The sequence below is a fragment of the Tamandua tetradactyla genome, chromosome 11 (genome assembly GCF_023851605.1).
Source record: "Tamandua tetradactyla isolate mTamTet1 chromosome 11, mTamTet1.pri, whole genome shotgun sequence".
Classification (NCBI taxonomy): Eukaryota; Metazoa; Chordata; class Mammalia; order Pilosa; family Myrmecophagidae; genus Tamandua; species Tamandua tetradactyla.
In genome coordinates this window covers 39,863,677-39,886,983 of record NC_135337.1, presented here as the reverse complement: position 1 = coordinate 39,886,983, position 23,307 = coordinate 39,863,677, and the positions used below count along the sequence as shown (strand labels likewise).

At 33.8% G+C, this 23,307-nt stretch overlaps 1 protein-coding gene across 1 annotated transcript in view; it reads right to left on the bottom strand.

Annotated features, from left to right (window-relative positions):
* Positions 1–494: 494 nt before the first annotated feature.
* SYDE2 (synapse defective Rho GTPase homolog 2) overlaps positions 495–23,307 on the bottom strand; it is a 42,137-nt gene continuing 19,324 nt past the window's right edge. Inside the window, exons 4-7 of the mRNA XM_077120417.1 lie at positions 21,491–21,617; positions 13,137–13,318; positions 10,719–10,950; positions 495–4,122 (exon numbers count right to left, since the gene is read on the bottom strand). Of these exons, the coding sequence (XP_076976532.1) occupies positions 3,623–4,122; positions 10,719–10,950; positions 13,137–13,318; positions 21,491–21,617 (1,041 nt within the window). The 3' untranslated portion in view covers positions 495–3,622. The remainder of the gene's footprint in view (positions 4,123–10,718; positions 10,951–13,136; positions 13,319–21,490; positions 21,618–23,307) is intronic.

Genomic DNA, 23,307 nt, shown 5'->3' with positions numbered 1-23,307 from the left:
CTCCATCGGAGTCGTCGGCTTCACAACCTGCCCTGCGGATTTTGGACTCTGCATTCCTGTGGTCACATGAGACACTTTTATAAATTTTATATTTGCAAGTGTTCCCTGTTGATTCTGTTTCTCTAGAGAACTCTAACTAATACAACCTACATCTTTTTTCCTGGATTATGGCAAAAGGAGATGTTTAAAGATAAAGGAATGCCTTCAAAGTTCTAAAGGAAAGTGACTTCGAACCTAGTACTGCAGAGCCAATGAAAATGGAGTGTGGAGGCAAAATAAGGGCCTCATTAGATAAGCAAGACTCTATGCAAACTTTCTGAAAAACAAAAACCAGCCTAAACTTCAGCAAACAAACGTACAAATGCAAGAAAAAAATGGGATCCGAGAAAAAGTGGAACACAGTTCAACGGAAATACATCCCAGGGTGATAGCTAAAATCACTTTGCCTGAATTTGATAAATTTGGTTAAGAAGCTAAAAATGACATGAGGATTATAGTGAAGAAGATATTTTTATTCTGTCAAAGAAACAACAAAGATAAGGATATACTTCAGGTCTCTTAGGATGAGAGCTGGAAGCAGTGAACAAATTTGGTAATTCAGTAGTATAATTAAGAGAAACTTAAGATGATCTCAGGGTTATAGAGTTATAGTGAAGAAAATATTTTTCTTCTGGCCAAAAAAAAAGCAATTACATGCTGCAGGAAAAAAAAAAATCCATGATCCAATTATGAAGCAAATAACACAAAGCATGATTTTGAGAATTTGATGGCCATACAAGAATCAATTTGACCTTTATGCTTGAACATTTTGCTTAAATCACCATAGAATTAGACAGAAGACTGGATATTTAGAAGGAGTTTTAAATTACCTGGTTTACCTGTGAATAATGTTGCATAATCTAACATGACAATTTTTTTTTGAGAATCAATATATAAAAGAAAAACATAAGTCAATTATAGTTTTCTCAAATAATACACATTTATAAATGTTGACTACTTAAAATAATGGCATAGCATACAGAAGTTAAGAGGTAAAGGGCAGTGATGATTGAAAGGGACGTATAGGTTCAATCATTTCCTCAATGACAGCAGGTCAAGACATGCTGTTAAAAATTGATGGGTCAAGAGGCAAAGGTTATAAAGTTATAAGGGAAACAAATATAACTAACAAAAATTGGGCAAAAAAGAAGAGATGAACTGCTTATCATTTAGAATGGACAGTGCACAGATACTGCTTAAATGACAAAGCAAAAAACAGCAGGAATAAATTTATGAAAGTAACGGAGGTAGCAAAAGTTACCTCTAAGACGCGGGGTTGGAGTGGATGACAGGGAGGGGTACTTTTACTTATTATTTTCTATCCATCTGAATTATTTAAAATTGTTATTCAGTTACATGAATTAAAACTGTTTTTCATCCTAAAAAATATTAGTGCTGGCAAGCTCAGAAGGGAATCACAGTAGGTAGTCTAACAATGTTGTAAGATTCTACTAAATTGTAGAAAGCAGGTATTAAAAAACACAAAATTTTTTTGAAAAGGCCAAGTAAATAAAGGAATGAAACTGTTCTAAACTTGATTGTGGTGATGCACACTCTGTGATGATACTATGAGTCACTGACTGCATTCTCTGGATGGACTGTATGGTGTGTGAATATATCTTAATAAAATTGCATTAAAAAAGAAAAAAAAGGCCAAATAAAGGCATTCAAATTAATCAGAACTACTGACTACAAGAGAGTCAATAAAATAGGTTCAGTCTTAATGATGTGGTGATTTAGACAATAAAAAATGTTTAGAATTCTCTATTTAAGTTGACAGATTATCTTTAAAGCTATTCCTATTCAAAATAATTTAACAAAATAAGTGTGGTCCTTAAAAATATTTCAGATTCTGGAAAATTCAATCTTTAACAGATAAATGTTATTACATATGGATAATACTTTAACACCATTGTTTAAAAGAATAATATTAAAATAAGTGATCTTTAAAATCAGTATGATAATTAATAGCATGACAACAAGGTTATAATATTTTAATAAAATTTTTACATTTCTGGAACTTATTCAACTTATACAATATACCTGATATAGCAAACAAAATGAAGAAAACTGAGACAAGTCTTATAAAACATTTAAAAATACATTTCTTTGAGTGTTCACTCAATACATATATCTGTCACATATTCTTTTGGTATTTTGAATCAGTATACACAAAGCTTTAAAAAAGAAAAATTTCTTATAAAAAAGTTATTCATCTGTTTTTAAACACTTGGGTGTTCAAATTTAAAAATAAAAAGGCATTCTGTTTATGAGTGCATATTGTATAGAATAGTTAAATAACTTAATATTTAGAAAAACACCAAGAAGTAAGTTTTTTAATGGCTGCTACACCTTTAAGTTGGTAATTCAAATTTCATTTATAATTTTTAGAGTACACAATTCATAGGTATAAAAGTTAAAAAAATACATTCCAATTTAATTTTTAAAAGCTTTCTACACATACATTTCCACTGTGGTGATTGCTATAATGACTACTTTCTAGATATACTTAGCCAAAATAAATTAATTTTTAAAAATCAATAATATGGTGTACTGGCAAGATTTCTTTAGAAACAAATGGCAGTAAAGTCAATGTTATAAAGGTACCACTGCAAATAAATTTTTAAAACAAAGCAGAATATAAAAATGCACAGAATAATGAAGATGATTCTTGTTTTAAAATTGAAGTCATCTTTGCAGAAATCTGGGTATTAAATCCCTTACGAATTTAGGTAGGGGATTTTAACATAAAAGATAAGACTTCATGGGGGATATTGAGATTTTCCATTATTTCCATTCAGATGCTTCTAGAGTAATAATTTATTTTTTTGCTCAAGTTTTTCTATATAGATCCTCCTTTAACTTAAATGTTCTTTCCCTGAAAAAGATATATTTAAGCTAATATTTTGGCTTTGTGACATATATTTCAAAGATATATGTGTTTATACAGTTACCTCTCCCCATTCTAATACCTAAACATATAAGCACTTCTAAATATATACATATTTTCAGGATTATAAAAATATTTAATTTTTTATGAACTTAAATAATTACTGAATGTTAATACAAAATACATTAATATTTGTATAATTTTACGTTTATTTATAAAAGGGTTTTTATAGCCTCACTTGCACTGCACATGAAATGTGACTAAATGATGTTATAGTATACATTGATTCGTGCTGCAAATCTGACTAAGAAGTTATGATGTTTCTCTAAAAGGAACATCTCTCTCAGCTACAGAAGAGCAGTTCCTATAAAATACAAAAATCTTGAGGGGCTAAAAAATTATCTGAATCTTATAAGTGCATTTAAAAGTTGCATCCATACAACTGGCAAGATTTATTAAAATATCCAGAAGGAATCCAAGTTATCTGTATCCCCAGAAAAAATTTCTAATGGGATAAATAAAAATTAGACTGATGAATAGTTTGTAATATATCATATGAACTTATTAGAAATTAACTGAAGGTTTCAAGAGTAAATAAATGAAAATATCACTGTGGAAGGAATAAGAAAGTGAGAAAGATTGATTTGAAACTTTAAGACATAATGAAAAAACTAAAAATAAAACCCCTCAATCTCAAACACTAATATTAAGCTTATTTTTGTTGAGCTCACGTTCCAGATTTCCAATCAAAGTATCAATACTTTCTTGTAGGTCTTTGAGATTGACTTTTCGATCCGCTGTAGACTCAATTGTCTGCATTGTCAAATATGTCTGAAATGTGCACTCTTTAGTCTTGGAGATTGGCTGTTCAATCATTATATCTGGTCCATCCATTTGGCTATAATCTTCTCCATTTTCTCTATCTTTTGAAGGGACATCATCATAATCTACATCATTTACATTTTCTTTTGTATTTAAAAAGTAGCTTTCTCCACAGCTGCTCCAGTCACCTGCATAACGATTGCTAAGTGGGCTGTCTAATCTGGTTTGCCTTGGCCTAAGTACTCCTGATGTCTCAGTATCACTCAAATTTAATACGTATGGCCGTTCTTTCTTCCTCCTCAAATAATTCTGGGAAGATTTCTGCTCTGGGAACAAATTGTCTGTTGATTCTTTGACAGTTAAATGTTTCACTAGAAAGAAACAATAAATTTACTTTAGTGACAGTAATCCAGCTGGCCTTAAAAAAACAGAGATAAAGATAAGCCATTTAATAATCAACTACAAACATGCATTAAAACATGCACACTATAAAAAGAAAGCATTCCATAATTATTTTTTCTATTACCAGACATACTCAAGATTAGAGATAGAAGCTTGTACAATTTTTAGTGGTGCTGATTCATGCTCTATCATAATATCCCCAAAGAAATCAAACTTCAAATGTTGACTAACTTTCTATGCAAGTTAATTATCATCTAGCAATAATTCAAACAGTAGCTAAGCTGACAGCTTCTTCTAAATTAAAAGCTACAGCAAAAAGCAGGCAAGGCATGTTGGTGTACAAACAAAATTAAACGGTCCTTCACAAACATCTAAATGAGGTGAATGCATATCAAATGACTACTCCCAGAGTTCTTGTTTTTTTTGCAATTCTATTAACAGGAGCAGTGCCATAAATTTACTTAACCAAGCAGCCCAAATTTCACTGTAATAAAATACATAAATACTAGACTTGACCATTTGTTACCTGAGTTTGATTATACAGCATTACTTACTAATAGTCTTCATTTATTGCCTGAAAATAGCACAAATATTTTATTTTCCCATTCTAGTTAAGTATTTAATAAGGAAATAACATTTTCCTCATACTTAGATTAATTTCTTCTGATATGAATGAAGCTGATCTGAATAGGACTAAGGTAAATTAGAATACTGGGTAAAGAATGATATGGCCTATATTTTCAAACTTCAACTTCTGTGTGAGACCAAAAGGAGAAAGGTTTATTTGGTGCAAAATTTATATTTTGGGCAGCATATTACCTAATTTAACTTGTATGGTCAGTTTACTTGGACACCAGAAGTACATGGAATCTTGAATAAGACATGAGATCTTGTTGGTTTGTACAGGTTAGTGTGATGCCCCAGTATATTCCAAAGTAATCTGGGCAGAGAATAAAAGAGTATTTGCCAGGTCCACTTTGAGGACTGGGGAGAAAGGAGGAAATATTGAACTTCCCCATCTGGGGAATTCCTGATCTTCTCACAAGTAGTGGAGTAGTGAGGCATCTCATTTAATAGGCTGAGCCCTCAAACTTGAGACTCACCCCTGTGAAGCTTATTCCTGCGAATGAGAAGGTAATTCTACTGATAATTATGCCTAAGTCGCCCCCAGAGAACCTCTTTTGTTGCTCAGACGTGACCTCTCTCTCTAAGCCAACTCAGCAGGTGAACTCACTGTCCTCCTCACTATGTGGGACATGATTCCCAGGGGTGTAAAGCTCCCTGAAAACATGGGACCTAAATCCCAGGGATTAGCTAGAACTTGTCATCATGGGAATAAGAAAGCCTTGAGCAAAAGGGGAAAGAGAAATGGGACAAAATAAAGTCTCAGTTGCTGAGAGATATCAAACACAGTCAAGAAGTTATTCTTATGCATTTCTCTTTTTACTTTATGGTATACTGGAGTGGCTAGAAGGAAGAACCTGAAACTGCTGAACTGTGCTCTAGTAACCTTGACTCTTGAAGATGACTGCATAACTATATAGCTTTTACAATGTGACTGTGATTGTGAAAACCTTGTGTCTGATGCCGTTTTCCAAGTATGGACAGATGAGTAAAATAAATAAGGATAAAAATTAAATAAATAGGAGAGAAGGATAAAGGGTAAAAGATTGGGTAGATTGAACTACTAGTGGTCAATGAGAGGCTGGGGCAAGGGGTAAGAGATGTATGAGTTTTTTCTTATTCTTTTTCTGGAGTGATGCAAATGTTCTAAAACTGACCATGGTGATGAATATACAACTCTGTGATGATATTGTGAGCCACTGAGTGTATAATATGTTTGGACTATATGTGTGTGAAGATTTCTCAATAAAAATGTCTTAAAAAAAAAAAAGACTAATTTCTTCTGAAGCTATGTATTGTGCAGGCCATATGGAACATTATCATAGAGCCACACTTTGCCTTCTAATAAACAAGGTTTTGTTGGATGCTCTTTAATGTATACTGAACAAAGCACATGTCTAGGGCTCTTCTGTATATAAAACAAAGCTTAATTTAAAATGCAGAGACACAGTTATTAAAGATTCCCTTATCTTTGTTTTTTTATTAATAAACAAATAAGTTCCTCTTTAATAAGTACCTCTCCATTTCTATGCCCCTTCATTACCCTTCATTAACATAAAGGGAATATGAATCAATGATAACACACCAACTTATTCTCTCCAACGCACAATGAATACATGTTTGCTGTTGTACAAAATTAACGGAAATTAAAACACTATACAAATATGTTTATGGTTCTAGTTTTCCAGACTCACAGTGTAATATTAATAACATTTTTCAGAGACCACATTATTTCTACTTAGCTTTTATTAAAACGTTTGAAAACTGTATATTTATGTTTTTACATTTTTATCTGCAACATTATCAGGGTTATAATATACCAATACTGATAGCTAAAAGATCTTATACTAAAATTTTCAGAAAATAATGGTCTGATATTTACTTTAAATTGATCTTTGATGTCAGTATTAATATAGAATGTCCCAGGTCATTACCTAATGCAATTAGGAAATGGATATCTAAATTTTCCACTATTTAATTATTCATATTCCATTTTCCCCTCTGGCTGCTTATCTCTATTAGGTCTCCTTCATTCTGCATGCTCTTCCTGTTCTTAGTTCTAAGCTGTCAGGCCTGTTGTTTTCACCAACCAATTACAGAACTCTGCTAACCTTCAGCTCATCTGATCTATGATACAACCATACATCTTTTGACTGTGTTCTAAGATTGTCATTGTTTCTACATTTTCTGACATTCACTTGTAAGAATCTAGATTCATTTTGCTGCCAGTTGCCTCAAGCTGTTTGACCAAGATCCTATTCAAACATTATTTTTTGTATATTTTCTTGGAAAATATTTATAAAATCCAGTTAAATTGATATTTTACTTCTTTTACATTAAATTTTCAGTTTCTGAAAAATCAACTGCACTGACTTTTTAACTGCTGATAATGGAATAGTATTCTATTACATAAGCAGAGAAAATGGCTAATTTTAACCCCAAAAGAAAATATCTAGTTTTAATAACACTGTTGACCTTCAACAAATGGGGGAAAAAATGTAATTTATAATGTTGATGGAAAAATTTCAAAACTTAATGACAAGTACTAAGAAACATAATTTTTCCTCATCTTGTTTTCTACCAATAGATTGATGTTTTCCATCACCAGTTTATTAGCCTTTTATAGTGTATTTATCTTATTTAACAGAATATATTAAGTGCCTAGTTAGTGTCAAGTACGCGGCTAAAAAGGGAACATGGGATGAGCAAAATACAATCCCTGCCCACATCATGCTTACAACTGAGTGAGAAAAACAAAAAGATTTAGAGAAAAAATAGCTTTTCAAAAAAACCCATCCCAAATCTATTCATCACGGAAAATGTGATACAGCAAACAGCTGTACTAGGAATCATATTCCCTCTATGTCTGTAAAGTGAAAGGGCGGCCTATCACAAATTTTGAACATTTTTAAAACAGCAAATCCATCTTAAAAAGCAAAATTTTTGTGAAAACCTTACATACAAAATAGATGAAAACAAAAATTGTTCTAGTTAAAAAAAAGGTGGGGGGTTGTTTCCACTTTGTTCACCAACCCCTTGTCAACTGACTCCAAAGTTGCTTCCAAAGAACCCTAAGGCTTGGCAGAAAACAAACTGAAAAACTCTTGGCAAAATGATTTTTATACTTGCTGGTGCTAGGGTTCTAATTAATCACTTTGAAGACAAGATTTTTCAAATTAAAAGCTCAGAGCAAATAATAATTTTGCACAAAATTAAAAAACAAAAACAACACACACAAAAAAGTTAACAGAGTAAAAAGGAAGGGGTTGGGTGAGGAACCCTTCTCTTTTTATCTCTGGAGAGGGAAAATTTCCAAAAAGAAAAATAAGAAAGATATGTAAACAAAGAGAGTCAAAGACTTGCTATTAACTGCATGGAGACTGCCATTCACCAAGTTAATATGCTACAGCCCACTTCTCATCACATCCTTAGGTCTCTATCAATTTTCTCAGGCCTAGTAACATTTACTTGATTTTTGCCTCTTCTTGAATCCAATAGCAGGTAGGTTAGAGGATAAAAGTAACTGTTGTTTACCATCATCCTTCTGCCCTGTTCTGTTCTTGGTCTGAGGTACTACAACTAAAGAAATATAACAGGTTATGGAAATGGGGTAGTTATTTCTAACTATAGACATATTTATTTCTATTTTCTGCCAAAAACAACAACAAAAATCTTTGGAGTGAGTTGTGGTACTATAGGACATTGTTTAAGGTTGTCATTAAGTACAATGAATATGAAATCTGAATCTTCTTTTTCTACTAACAGGATAAAAATTGAGTTTTTGCTCCCAAACACATAACTAAGGTAGCTATTGCAAGATAATAAACATTATCCTCTGATACAGAATTACTGACCAAGAACTCAGATACTGATAGTAAATTTAACATTGTATCTAGGGAAGCAAGTTTTCATTTGTAATTATAATGATGAAATGGATCATCTCCCAAACCCATGAAGTTTATTAGAATTAAAGCAATTCTAGGTCAGAGCTAAGGAGCAGAAAAAAAGTCAGACAGCTTTAAAATGAAAAAGAGATTTGACTGGTCATTACTGAAGAAGATGTGGGGGAGGTACGTGGAAAGTATGAGAAAGAATGGGGGCAACTTTTAGCAGCAAAGAGGAGCCTTCCACTGACAACCATCAGGGAAATGAGGACCTCTGTTCTACAACTGCAAGGATCTGAGTTCAGCCAACAGGGAGGATGAGCTTGGAAGTGGATTTATCCCCAGAGTTTCCAGAAAGGAGCACAGCCCACCCAACAACTTAATTTCAGCCTTGTGAGAGCCCTAGCAGAGAATCTATCCAAGCCACACTATACCTGGACTTCTGAAGCAGAGATTATAAAATAATCAATGAATGTTGTCTAAATCTATTATGCCAGCAACAGAAAACTGAAAGAGCCATTCTTGTGGAAAGTGACATTGGCCAACTCTAGTTGGTTGAAGGGAGGGAGGCATTACAAGTATGAATTCAGTGTGAAATTAAACAGGAAAAGGCAATAGGGAAGATTAAATGTTTAAATGCAATAAAAATTTATCAAAATATAAAAAAAAAAGAATTAAAGCAGTTCTAGAAAATGCTAGAAATCACACATAGGATTCCTAACGTTGGATGCCACACATAGAAATGAGCCAAGTACCCAGAGAATCTTATTTCAGGATTTTAAAATAATTAATAAATACTTTCTAATTCAGTTAAAAAATAAATCAGAAATTTAAAATCTTGTGTTTAAAACACCATAAAAATATTAACTTTCCAAATTTAAAAGTTGGAAACTCTATTAGCTTAATTTTAATTTTGCTTTTAAAAACTAAGTCAATTTATTTTTAAAAACTAAATCAAGATTTCTTTTGTACTTGGGATATCCTTCTCATATAATACAAGAGCAACAACAACATTTACTGAGGGCTTCCTTTGCGCTAAACACTTTGCTCACGGCCTTAGATGTTTTATCTCAATCTTTGTAACAGTTCTTTAACCCAAGTTAAGGTATGAGTCTGAGGCCTCACTGCCGCTGGCTGGTGGCGCTGTCAGGTTCTGAATCCTGGTCTAATCTAGGGCCCAAGTACTTTTACTACCATGCTCCACGCTATGCATCTAAGTACCCTCACACTTGATGCTAGGCAGTACTGGGGGAAGGGAGAAGGGATTACCAGAGGATAAAAAGTTTTGGAACTTAAATGCAGACTCCTTTATAGAAAAACTAATTATATACATATTCCTTTTGGTTCTAAACTTTTGTAGGATATTTTAGGAAAATAACTATCATAGCCTTTGGTTATAAGTTAGAATAAGACATGGATAAAAAAAGGAAAAAACAAAGCTAATTGTCAGTTCAAGCTTGGATCATCTGAAAAATGAACATGAATATAGTAAAGATGTCAGTAAGAACTGATTTAAGGAGAAAATGAATTCTGCTTCATTGAGGCTGAACTAAAAATGAGAACAGTAAAGAAAAGAATAATTACTAAATGTCTACTATATACCAAGAGCTGTACTGAGCACCTTATATATATATATATATATATAATTTTTCATTTAATACTCACATAAATTCTATAAATATATTATTAAATTCATATGAGAAAAGATGATACCAAGTTCTCTATGATGTTACGATTAACTTGTCCAATGTTAGATTGCTAATAAGTGGCACAACCAGAACTCAAATCCAGATTGGAATGAATACTAAATGTGTAATTTATCTTTATGTTATCATAAATGTTCATTATAATGGACATTTCTCTTTATGTTATCATAATGATATTAGCAAAGGCAGAAAATTTAAATGAAGAAATCTAAAATACAGATATCAATTCATATCTATTTGAAAAAGCAAAATCTAGAAAATAATTTCTTCAATTACATGTGCATATTCAATAATAAGCTAATCCAAAAATCTTACCATTGAAACAGAAAAATATTTCCATAGATTCATTACCTGGCCAGAGTTGGAGTAAGTAATGAAGAACTTCTATATGTTTTTTAAAATCCAAAGCACTTGCAAGTTCTTCTGAATCAGTAAAGACTCTGTTGTTATGAGTGGAAGTTTCTTGTCTCTGACTTAATAATACTGGTCCAAAGCACACGGCCAAATTCTGGCAGGTCATCTTATTCACTTCATGATAAGAAGTTACCAATTTCAAATGATCCAACAACATCTTTAAGGTTGCCTAAATTAAATTAAGTTTAATTTCACTTAACATAGTTTATAGGGGGAACTCAAAGAAACAATTCAAAACCGAAAATATAGGTAGATAGCTTGTCAATTTCAACAGGGTTGTCGAAATGAAAGAAAAAATTTAAATTAGAAACTAATAATGGATTTGACTCAAGAGGTAGAATGGTTAGTAGTATTTTATTTAGGTTCCAGCAGTTATGAGAAGGAATGTTTTTGTTTTTTTGAAGTAGTGTCATATGATTAATCATTAAATAAATGTGTAATTTCTTAATCATAATTGTATTCAAGAAATGAATGTCAAGAACTGTGACATTAAAATCATACAAATAAAGAAGAAATCAAAATGATCTATTATTTCTGGTGTCAAAAATAACAACTAGGTTTGGTGATTCTAAGGTCATCATAATCTTGGCAAGAACAACTTCAGGGAGATGAGACAGGCAGCCATAGTACAATGGGTTGAGTCCTAATGAGTATTTTATTTACGGTAACATTCTTTCAATGTTTGGCCATCAAGGGAGGGGTTGAAAAGAGAATGAAAGCTAGAGAAGACAGTAACAGGTATTTTGAAATCAAAGAAAGTGAAATATGTGAACTATAAAACAATGTAAATAATAAATATTTGTTCCTATCTTTCATTCACTATACATTTCCTAATACAAGTAGGCCTCCACATACCTTAACACCCTAAGGCTATTATCTGCATGTTATAACTGACATACACACATACACAAACATACAACCAATTAAATAAATTAGAATCAATCTTAATGAAAAACAAAGAAATAATCATAAGATAAGATAATTTTTGTCTACTGAGATGAGCCAAAAATATAATTATGACCCTTTTGAAAGGCAATGTGAACATATGTATTAAAAGCCTTAAAATAATTTCTAATAAGCAGTTGTACTTCTGAGATTCTATCCTAAATAAATAGATATCTCTAGGTACAAATATAAACAAATAGGTTCAAAACTTAAACATTACATAATGGTAATAGTGATAAATAATGTCAAATCCATCCAATAGAATATTATGCAGCCTATTTAGAAAGGATTTTAACAGCATGGGTTTTCGGGACAAAAAGACCTACATTCATGGCAGACTACAATATTCACAAGCTATATAACCTTGGATAAGTAATTTGAATTCTATGACACTCATTTTCTTTACCTGTAAAGTAGCACTTAAATTTCACCTAGTGTTAGGAGGGAATATTTCTACCCCTTCAACCTATCTTTCTGCATCTGCCCATCTCTTTGTAGCTGTTCCTCTCCCTCTAACAAATTGAGGAAAAAATGCTAATCTAATTGGACAGAGCCCAGGACATTCAGCAGACCATTAATAAATTAGTGGGCAAAGCTGTTGGCCTTAAATTTCTGCCCACTCATTCTTGTACTTGCTGTCCCCATGTGGTAAACAAATCCAGGAAGTCTGCCTCATCTGGGCAAGCCTAGCCACTTCTCTTTGATCTTCCTTTTTGTTCAAAGGGGCAACAACTAAAATTAGGCAAAGCCTTATTTTGTAGACCCAACCATAATTCTAAATCTCCTGAAGGCATACCTGAGAATGCTAGTCCCAAGATTTAGATTGTGGGGAGGAGGCAAAAAGGAAGAGGCAAGGAGGAAGGAAATGGTGTGGGGAGAAGGGGCCTGCCTAAGTCTTGAGGCTAAGACATAAACACCAACACAATTTTTCAACTAAAACACTTATTTTATAATGCTGTATTTTAAAAACCAATTTCTCCAAATGGTTACAAAATTGTATATAAAAGGTTCACAACCATATCTTAAATACTAAAAGGAAATACTCCAAAATATCAATTACAGTTGCCAATAAATATTGATCATTGTTAATTCCCACTCTTTTTGTCTATATCATTCTGGCTTTTATAATAGGTATATATTACTTTAAAAAGAAAAAATAAATACTCTTTAAAAATTTATAGGGAATTTTCATGTGTAGGTTACAATCACATAGGGGAAAGAAAAAAAATTATTTTCTAGATTATATTCAGTTTAAGAAGTAGTTTATGTTTATTAAGAGGCAGAAGGTAAAATAAAAATAAATCCATGAGTACCACAAATGTCAAATACCCAGAAAATTATTTATAGCTCTGAAGCAAAATATTAACGCATAAGCGGCTTTCAAGAAAAATGTATACCAATTATATTTACCTTCTCAACATCAGACAGACAATCCAGCAGGTCAATGGTGTACTTAGAGTCTCCTGGATCATTCTCACAACCATTTGATGAGATCTTCAAAGGATTTTTTGTCATCGCCTCTAATACAGCCTCATAAAGCTGCTTTGTTATCAGAGCAGAAGGAAGTTCTCTTAAATAATCCTTAAGAACACCTTCAGAAAACAAACAAACAAACAAACCAGAGACGGTTGCCAACTGGTATACAAAATACTTAAAGTGAAATAAAGAATTGTGATGAGTTTTTAAAGTTTAAGTATTTTGGTCAACTGCTTTAATTTCCTGAAAACAATAAAAGCAATAACATAAAAAAAAAAGTATGCTAAAACATCCACATTTTGTATTCATTGTTTTGAAAGCATGTTAAAAATATATACGCATAATAAAAACGAATGCTAACCAAGAATTTCATATGGGGTAAGAATGACTGTCTTTCAAAAATAAGGGAGAAAAAAAAGCGAGGGAGGAAAAAAAAAAAGAGGGAGAAATTCAGACATTTCCCGATAAAGAAAAGTTGAAGGAGTTTGTACTACTAAACTGCCGTAAAAGCAAAGATAACAGGAGTTCTTCAACCTGAAATGAAAGGACACTAGACAGTGGATCAAAGTAACATAAAAAATATATATACATATTTCTTTATATATATATAAAGACCTCCAATAAAGGTATTTATATGGATAATCAAATGGGTAATAAAAAAATCCATATGGGTAAATAAATGCTAGCACGATTTTTGGGGGTATGTTTTTTGGCATATTTTTGGGTATGCAACTCCATTTTTTACTTCCTACAAGTTCTGAAATGCAATTGCATAAAAAATAATGATAAATCTATGATTTCAGATATACAATGTATAAATATATCATTTGTAACAAGTACAACAAAAAAATGAGGGGGTTGGGGGTACTGGAGCAAAATAACGTCAATGCTGTTGAAGTTAATTGGTGTCAAATAAAAAATCATTGGTATGTCAGTGGGGACAATCAAAGCAATAGGCTGAGCCCCCAGTCTTGGAGTTTATTCATATGAAACTTAACCCCACAAAAGATAGGCTAAGCCTACTTAAAATTAGGCCTAACAGTCACCTCCAAGAGAACCTCTGTTGTTGCTCAGATGTGGCCTCTCTCACTCAGCCAACACTACCAGCAAACTCACTGCCCTCCACCTCTCTACGTGGGACATGACTCCCAGGGGTGTGGACCTTCCTGGCAATGTGGGACAGAGACTCAGCACCAAAGGATTGAGAAAACCTTCCCGACCAAAAGAGGGAAGGGAGAAATGAGACAAAATAAAGTAACAATGGCTGAGCAATTCCAAAAAGAGTCAAGAGGTTATCCTGGAGGTTATTCTTTTTTTTTTTTTTTTTAATTTTTTCTTATTAATCAAAAAAAAGAAAAGAAATTAACACAACATTTAGAAAACATTCCATTCTACACATGCACTCAGTAATTCTTAGTATCATCACATAGATGTATGATCATCATTTCTTAGTACATTTGCATCGATTTAGGAAAAGAACTAGCAAAACAGCAGAAAAAGATACAGAATGTTAATATAGAGAAGAGAATTAAAATAATAATACTAATAAAAAAAATATATATATATAAAAGGAAAAAGAAAAAAACAAAAGATACAAACAAACAAACAAACAAACAAACAAAAAACCATATTTCAGGTGCAGCTTCATTCAGTGTTCCAACATAGTTACATTACACTTAGGTATTATTGTGCTGTCCATTTTTGAGTTTTTGTATCTAGTCCTGTTGCACAGTCTGTATCCCTTCAGCTCCAATTACCCATTATCTTACCCTGTTTCTAACTCCTGCTGGTCTCTGTTACCAATGACATATTCCAAGTTTATTCTCGAATGTCGGTTCACATCAGTGGGACCATACAGTATTTGTCTTTTAGTTTTTGGCTAGACTCACTCAGCATAATGTTCTCTAGGTCCATCCATGTTATTACATGCTTCATAAGTTTATCCTGTCTTAAAGCTGCATAATATTCCATCGTATGTATATACCACAGTTTGTTTAGCCACTCTTCTGTTGATGGACATTTTGGCTGTTTCCATCTCTTTGCAATTGTAAATAACGCTGCTATAAACACTGGTGTGCAAATGTCCGTCTGTGTCTTTGCCCTTAAGTCCTTTGAGTAGATACCTAGCAGTGGTATTGCTGGGTCGTAATCCATTCTGCCATTCTATGTCTTTTGATTGGGAAATTCAGTCCATTAACTTTTAGTGTTATTACTATTTGGATAATATTTTCCTCTACCATTTTGGCTTTTGTATTATATATATCATATCTGACTTTCCTTCTTTCTACACTTTACTCCATACCTCTCTCTTCTGTCTTTTTGTATCTGACTCTAGTGCTCCCTTTAGTATTTCTTGCAGAGCTGGTCTCTTGGTCACAAATTCTCTCAGTGACTTTTTGTCTATAAATGTTTTAATTTCTCCTTCATTTTTGAAGGACAATTTTGCTGGATATAGGAGTCTTGGTTGGCAGTTTTTCTCTTTTAGTAATTTAAATATATCATCCCACTGTCTTCTAGCTTCCATGGTTTCTGCTGAGAAATCTACACATAGTCTTATTGGGTTTCCCTTGTATGTAACAGATTGTTTTTCTCTTGCTGCTTTCAAGATCCTCTCTTTCTCTTTGACCTCTGACATTCTAACTAGTAAGTGTCTTGGAGAACGCCTATTTGGGTCTATTCTCTTTGGGGTGCGCTGCACTTCTTGGATCTGCAAATTTAGGTCTTTCATAAGAGTTGGGAAATTTTCAGTGATAATTTCTTCCATTAGTTTTTCTCCTCCTTTTCCCTTCTCTTCTCCTTCTGGGACACCCACAACACGTATGTTTGTGCGCTTCATATTGTCATTCAGTTCCCTGATCCCCTGCTCAAGTTTTTCCATTCTTTTCCCTATAGTTTCTGTTTCTTTTTGGAATTCAGATGTTCCATCCTCCAGTTCACTAATTGTAGCTTCTGTCTCTTTAGATCTACCATTGTAGGTATTCATTGTTTTTTCCATTTTTTCTTCTTTGTCCTTCACTCCCATAAGTTCTGTGATTTGTTTTTTCAGATTTTCTATTTCTTCTTTTTGTTCAGCCCATGTCTTCTTCATGTCCTCCCTCAATTTATTGATCTGGTTTTTGAAGAGTTTTTCCATTTCTGTTCGTATATTCAGCATTAGTTGTCTCAGCTCCTGTATCTCATTTGAACTATTGGTTTGTTCCTTTAACTGGGCCATATCTTCAATTTTCCGAGCGTCATCCATTATTTTCTGCTGGTGTCTGGGCATTTGATCAAATTTCCCTGGGTGTAGGACCCGGCTGGTTGAAAGGTTTTTCTGTGAAATCTCTGGGCTCTGTTTTTCTTTTCCTGCCCAGTAGGTGGCCTCGTGGCGCTCATCTGTCTGTGGGGCCCACTAGTAAAAGATGCTGTGGCTCCTTTAACTTGCCAATCCGAATCTCGCAGTGGGCCCGGGAAACCGCGCGTGGAAGGGGGGTCGCCGGCCGCCACGGCTTTGGGGAGTGCTGGTCCAAATTGCCCAGCTGGCCCGAGACGCCAAGCGTGGCGGGAGGGCCCAGCTATCCAACGTTCCCAGTCAGACCGGGGAGCCACGTGAGTGGAGGGGACCCCAGTCGCCAGCCGCCCCGGCCGGGAAAACGCGTGCCCCTCGGGTATCTCACCGCAGCGGATTCTCCCTGCCCGTTCAGCTGTTCCAGAATGGGGTACGCTGTCTTTTTGGTCTCTGTCGTGGCTCCGGGAGCTGTTTCGTATTGTTTCTGTTTCTTTAGTTGCTTTTCTGGAGGAGGAACTAAGACCCGCGCGTCTTACTAAGCCACCATCTTCTCCAGAAGTCTGGAGGTTATTCTTATGCATTAAATAGGTACCACCTTTTCAGTTAAGGCATAACAAAGAGGCTGGAGGGAACTGCCTGAAAACGTAGAGCTGTGATCTAGTAGCCATGTTTCTTGAAGATGATTGTATAATGATATAGTTTTCACAATGTGACTGCATGATTGTGAAAGCCTTGTGTCTGACGCTTCTTTTATCTACCTTATGGACAGATGAGTAAAACATACAGATTAAAAATAAATAAATATTAGGGGGAACAAATGTCAAAATAAATTTAGTAGATTGAAATGTTAGTGATCAATGAAAGGGAGAGGTAAGGGGTATGGTATGTATGAATTCTTTTTCTGTTTTCTTTTTATTTCTTTTTCCGAGTTGATGCAAATGTTCTAAGAAACGATCATGATGATGAATACACAACTGTGTGATGAAAAAAAGAATGTTCATATCGTATATTGATTGGTTTTATTAATAAAAAATTTTTAAAGATTTAAAAATCACTGCTATGTATTTAGGATGTTAAAATTAAGCCCATGGTTTTGTCCAGAGTGATGCCCCAATGAATCCCAGAGTGATTTGATCAGTGACTGGAAAAGTATTTGCAAGCCCTCTTCGGGGAATGGTGAGAGCGGGAAGAAATTCAACTTCCCCAAGTTGAATTCTTGATATTCTCACAAGCAGTGTGGACAACCAAAGCTATAGGCTGAGCCCCCAGTCTTGGGGTTTGTGCATATGAAGCTTAACCCCACAAAGGATAGGTCAAGTCTACTTAAAATTTAGGCCTAAGAGTCACCCCCAAGAGAGCCTCTTTTGTTGCTCAGATATGGCCTCTCTCTCCAGCCAACATGACGAGCAGTCTCACCACCCTCCCCCTCTCTGAGTGGGACATGACTCCCAGGGGTGTGGACCTTCCTGACAATGTGGGACAGAAATCCTGGAATGAGCTGAGACTCAGCATCAAGGGATTGAGAAAAACCCTAGAATGAGCTGAGAATTAACATCAAGGGATTGAGAGAACCTTCTCGACCAAAGGGGGAAGAGTGAAATGAGACTAAGTGTCAATGGCTGAGAGATTCCAAACAGAGTTGAGAGGTTATCCTGGAGGTTATTCTTATGCATTAAGTAGATATCACCTTGTTGTTCAAGATGAAGTGGAGAGGCTGGAGCGAACTGCCTGAAAATGTAGAGCTGTGTTCCAGTAGCCATGTTTCTTGATGATGATTGAACAATGATATAGCTTTCACAATGAGACTCTGTGAATGTGAAAACCTTGTGTTTGATGCTCCTTTTAGCTACTATATCAACAGAAGAGTAGAACATATGGAATAAAAATAAATAATAGGGGGGAACAAATGTTAAAATAAATTTAGTTTGAAATGCTAGTGGCAAATGAAAGCGAGGGTAAGGGGTATGGTATGTATAATCTTTTTTTTTCTCTATCATTGTTTTCTTTCTTTTTTCTGTTGTCTTTTTATTTCTTTTTCTAAATTGATGCAAATGTTCTAAGAAATGATGAATATGCAACTATGTGATGATATTAAGAATTACTGATTGTATATATAGAATGGAATGATATCTTAATGTTTTGTTTAATTTTTTTAATTAATAAAAAAACTTAAAAAAAAATTAAGCCCATGGTTACCACAGAGATATATGAAAAATATACACAGAAAGAAAATAGAAGGGACTCAAAATGGTACAATACAAAAAAATCAAATATGAGAGTAGGCATTAAAAGAAAAATTGAGGGCAAAAACGGTGTAAAACTTACAAAAACCAAACAGCAAAATGGCAGAAGAAACCTACAATAATCAGTAATTACTTTAAACATAAATGGATTAAACGCTATAGTCAAAAAGTGGAGAATGGCAGAATGGATAAGAAAGCATACTCAACTGAATGCTGTTTATATTCTTGCGTACATGTTCACAAGTAGGTTGAACATGAAATGCTGGAAAAAATTTACCACACAAATAGTAACCAAATGAGAAGTGGGATAAAAGAGATACCAGATGTAACGGATAAAATAGCGTTAAGTGAAAAATTGTTACTTGGGACACAAAAGATCACCATCTATTGATAAAAGAGTCATTTCAACAAGAACACATAAAATAATAAATGTATTTGTACCTAATGGCAGAACCCCAAAATAGATGAAGCAAACACTGAAAGACATGAACGGAGAGAGAGACAGCTCTACATTAATGGTAGTAGATTGCAAAAGACCACTTCCAGTAATACTATCCACCCAGACAGAAGAGCAATAAGGAAATAAAAGACTTGAAAAATAACCACATAGATCTATAAACCAACTAGATCTACCAGACATATATTTAAAAAATCATACAACAGCTGCAGAATACACCTTCTTCTTTACTGCACATGGATCTTTTTCCATGATAGACCATATGTTAGGTCTCAAAAAGAGTCTCAATAAATCCAAAAATATTGATATCATGCAATATATCTTCTCTGACCATAATAGAAATCAATAATAGAAGAACTGGAAAATCCAAAAATATATAAAAATTAAACAACACTTTTAATCAATGGGTAGAAGAAGAAATCACAAGGGAAATTAAGATAATTGAGGCAAATGAAAATGAAAAAACAATGTACCAAAACTTATGGGATGCGGCAATGGCAGGGCTGAGAGGGAAATTTATAGCTTTAAATGTTTACATTAAAAAAGAAGACCTCAAATCAGAGTCCTAACCTTACAACTGGAGAATATAGAAAAAAAAGAGCAAACTAAACCCAAAATATGCTGAAGGAAGGAAATAACAAAAATAACAACAACAACAAAAAAACTACTATGAGATACCATTTCATATCCACTAGAATTGCTATTTAAAAAACAGAAAATTACAAATGCTGGAAAGCACGTAAAAAAACAGGAACTCTCATCCATTGCTGGTGGGATTGTAAAATGGTGCAGCCACTATGGAAGACAGTTTGGCAGTTCCTCAGGAAGCTAAGTACAGAATTACCATATAACCCAGCAATCCCACTTCTGCATATATACCCCAAAGAACTGAAACAGGGACTTAAACAGATATTTTCACACTGATGTTCATAATGACATTCACAATTGCCAAAGGATGGAAGTAACCCAATCAACTGATGAGTGGATAATACATATTGATATATACATACAATGAAATATTATTGTTCAATTCCGGACCATGCACCCCCCCAAAAAAAACTGATGAAATTTTATTAAAACATAAAAGAGGATGAAGGAAGGTCTGATATATGTGACAAGATGAAGGAACCTTGAGACATCATGTTGAGTGAAAGAGGCCAAACACAAAAGGACAAATATTGAATGATCTCACTTATATGAAATAATTATAATAAGCATATTCTAGTCAGAATTCATAGTCAGAAACTAGAACATAGGTTACCAGGGGTCAGTTTGGAGGTAGGGAATGAGGGGTTTATGTGTAATTGGTTATGTTTGTGTTTAGGGTGATGGAAAAGTTTTGGTAATGGATGGTGATGATGGTAGCACAACATTATGAAGGTAATTAATACCACTGAATTATATAATTGAATGTGGTAAAGGGGGGAAATTCTAGGCTGTATGTGTGTTACTAAAATAGAAATTTTTAAAAAAACTATAGAACTGTATAATACAGTAAGCCCTAATGTAAACTATGGGCTACATTTAATAGTATAATTACAGTAATATTTTTTCATCAATTGTAGCAAAGGTACCACACTAATATAAAGTCTTAATAATAGGGAAATTGTGTGAAAAAGAGATACATGGGAAATTTGTATTTTTACATGATTTTTCTAGAAACCTACAACTTCTCTAATTAAAGTAATTATTGGGGAGAAAAAAATAAGTCCATTTGTAATGCAGAGAAAACAAAACAAAACATTCTTTCAGTAGTTAACTCTCTAGCACTGTAACGTTAGCCATTAGTAATTTTTAAAAGATCTTTGTACTACATACACAGGAATGACAAAAAAAAAAGGTCATTGTAGAATTATACACACTCGCCTCAGGGTTAATATGTCACCAGCTCCTTCTTTTTCAGCTCTTCTAGCTACCTGCATGTTTCAATGTAAAAGTGCTATTATACCATCTACTAAAAGGAAACTCATCCAATTTCATGGGGAAAAAAAAAAAGAAGAAAATAAAAGAAAAATATTAAAATGACCACATGAACCTCATTCTGAGTTCTGGGTTCATCTGAGAGAGCATTCTAACTATCTCTCACCACCTCCTGTCTGGTAGTTTGCCCTTTAACAAGTACAACACAATCACATAGTTTCCCACTTCCAAATTTTGCTAAGAGATTACCTTCTTCCAATCCAGAACTGCCGAATAAAACCAAATTAAGGTTAGGCTACAAAGTAGAATTTTTTTCTCTTTCCTGCATTAAGCATTCTTTCCAGGATGAGTTTACATCATTAAAATAATTTATTTTATTAAAATAAAATCTATATATTACCTGTTATTACATTTATATCGGGGTATTGGTTTTCACACAGATTCACAGCTTTGCTATCCTTCTCAAAAGCCTCTCGAAGCTCTTTCTTAACTGCTGCAGAGCCACATAATCGGTACAGGCCTACTACCTGTAAATAAAATTACAGCCACATTATAGTAAATTTAATAAAGAGAAAATATGATAGTACAAGTATAAATCATATGAACTTGGCGATCAACTATGTTCTGCTGGCATTTAACCAAAATACCTCGAACAGCTTTTGAAATCTCACTATAAACTATATGATTACTTTAATAAAAACATTCTCATTTAAATTCAAACAATATAGTATGACTTCTATAATGCTGGTTATTTTATCTTAAAGATATAATTCTTTCTTTTTAGTTATATATGCTCAACCAATATCTCCACGCCCCAAAAATAGTGCCTTTTCATACCTTTTTTTCTAGATTCAGGTAAGATAGTACTGAGGTTAAACAGGGGTTCTGAAGTCTTAAAACTCCACTCTACCACTCCTTGCTTGGTGAACTTGGGTAAGTTATTCAATCTCTTTAAAACTCAGTTTTTTAATTCATAAAATAAGTGTATAGTTGAAATAGGATTCCAATGTGCTATTTATATAAAGCCATCTTCAAAAAAAAAAACACATTTCAGGAAAAAATAAAAGCTAATCTGGGTTTGATTTTTATTAACTTGTCAAATTAATTGATTATAAAGTTATGGAAGAAGTTTAATTTAAATGATATCTTGAAGGTAAAATAAATCCATTAGTTCAAAATTTATATAAGATATATAGACTCCTTGATTTGAACAGTGAATAAAGAAGTATTTGCAAAGCCCCCTTGGGGGAATGGCAAGAAAGGGGGAAAATTCAACTCCCCCAAGTGGAGAATTCTTGATATTCTCACAAGCAGCGGGGACAACCAAAGCAATAGGCAGAGCCCTCAATCTGGGGGGTTGTTCATATGAAACAACCCAACAAAGGACAGGCTAAGCCTACTTAAAATAAGGCCTTAGAGTCACCCCCAGAGAACTTCTTCTGTTGCTCAGATATAACCTCTCTCTCTCAGCCAACACAACAAGCAAACTCACTGCCCTCCACCTCTCTATGTGGGACATGACTCCCAGGGATGGACCTTCCTGGCAACGAGGGACAGATATCCTAGAATGAGCTGGGACTCAGCATCGACGGACTGAGAAAATCTTCTCGACCAAAAGGGGGAAGAGAGAAATGAGACAAAATAAAGTATCAATGGCTGAGAGATTCCAAACAGAGTCAAGAGGTTATCCTGGAGGTTATTCTTACACATTATATAGATATCACCTTTTTAGTTAAAGTATAATGGAGAGACTGGAGGGAACTACCTGAAAATGCAGAGCTGTGTTCCAGTAGCCATGTTTCTTGAAGATGACTGTATAATGATATAGCTTTTGCAATGTGACTGTGTGACTGTGAAAATTTTGTGTCTGATGCTCCTTTTATCTACCTTATGGACAGATAAGTAAAACATATGGATTAAAAATAAATAAATAATAGGGGGAACAAATGTTAAAATAAATTTAGTAGATTGAAATGCTAACGATCAATGAAAGGGAGGGGTAAGGGGTATGGTACGTATGAATCTTTTTCTGTTTTCTTTTTATTTATTTCTTTTTCTGAATTGATGCAAATGTTCTAAGAAATGATCATGATGATGAATATACAACTATGTGATATTGTGAGTTACTGATTATATATCAAGAATGGAATGATCATATGGTAAGAATGTTTGTGCTTATATGTTGTTATGTTGAATGAAAAAAAAGATGATGGGGAA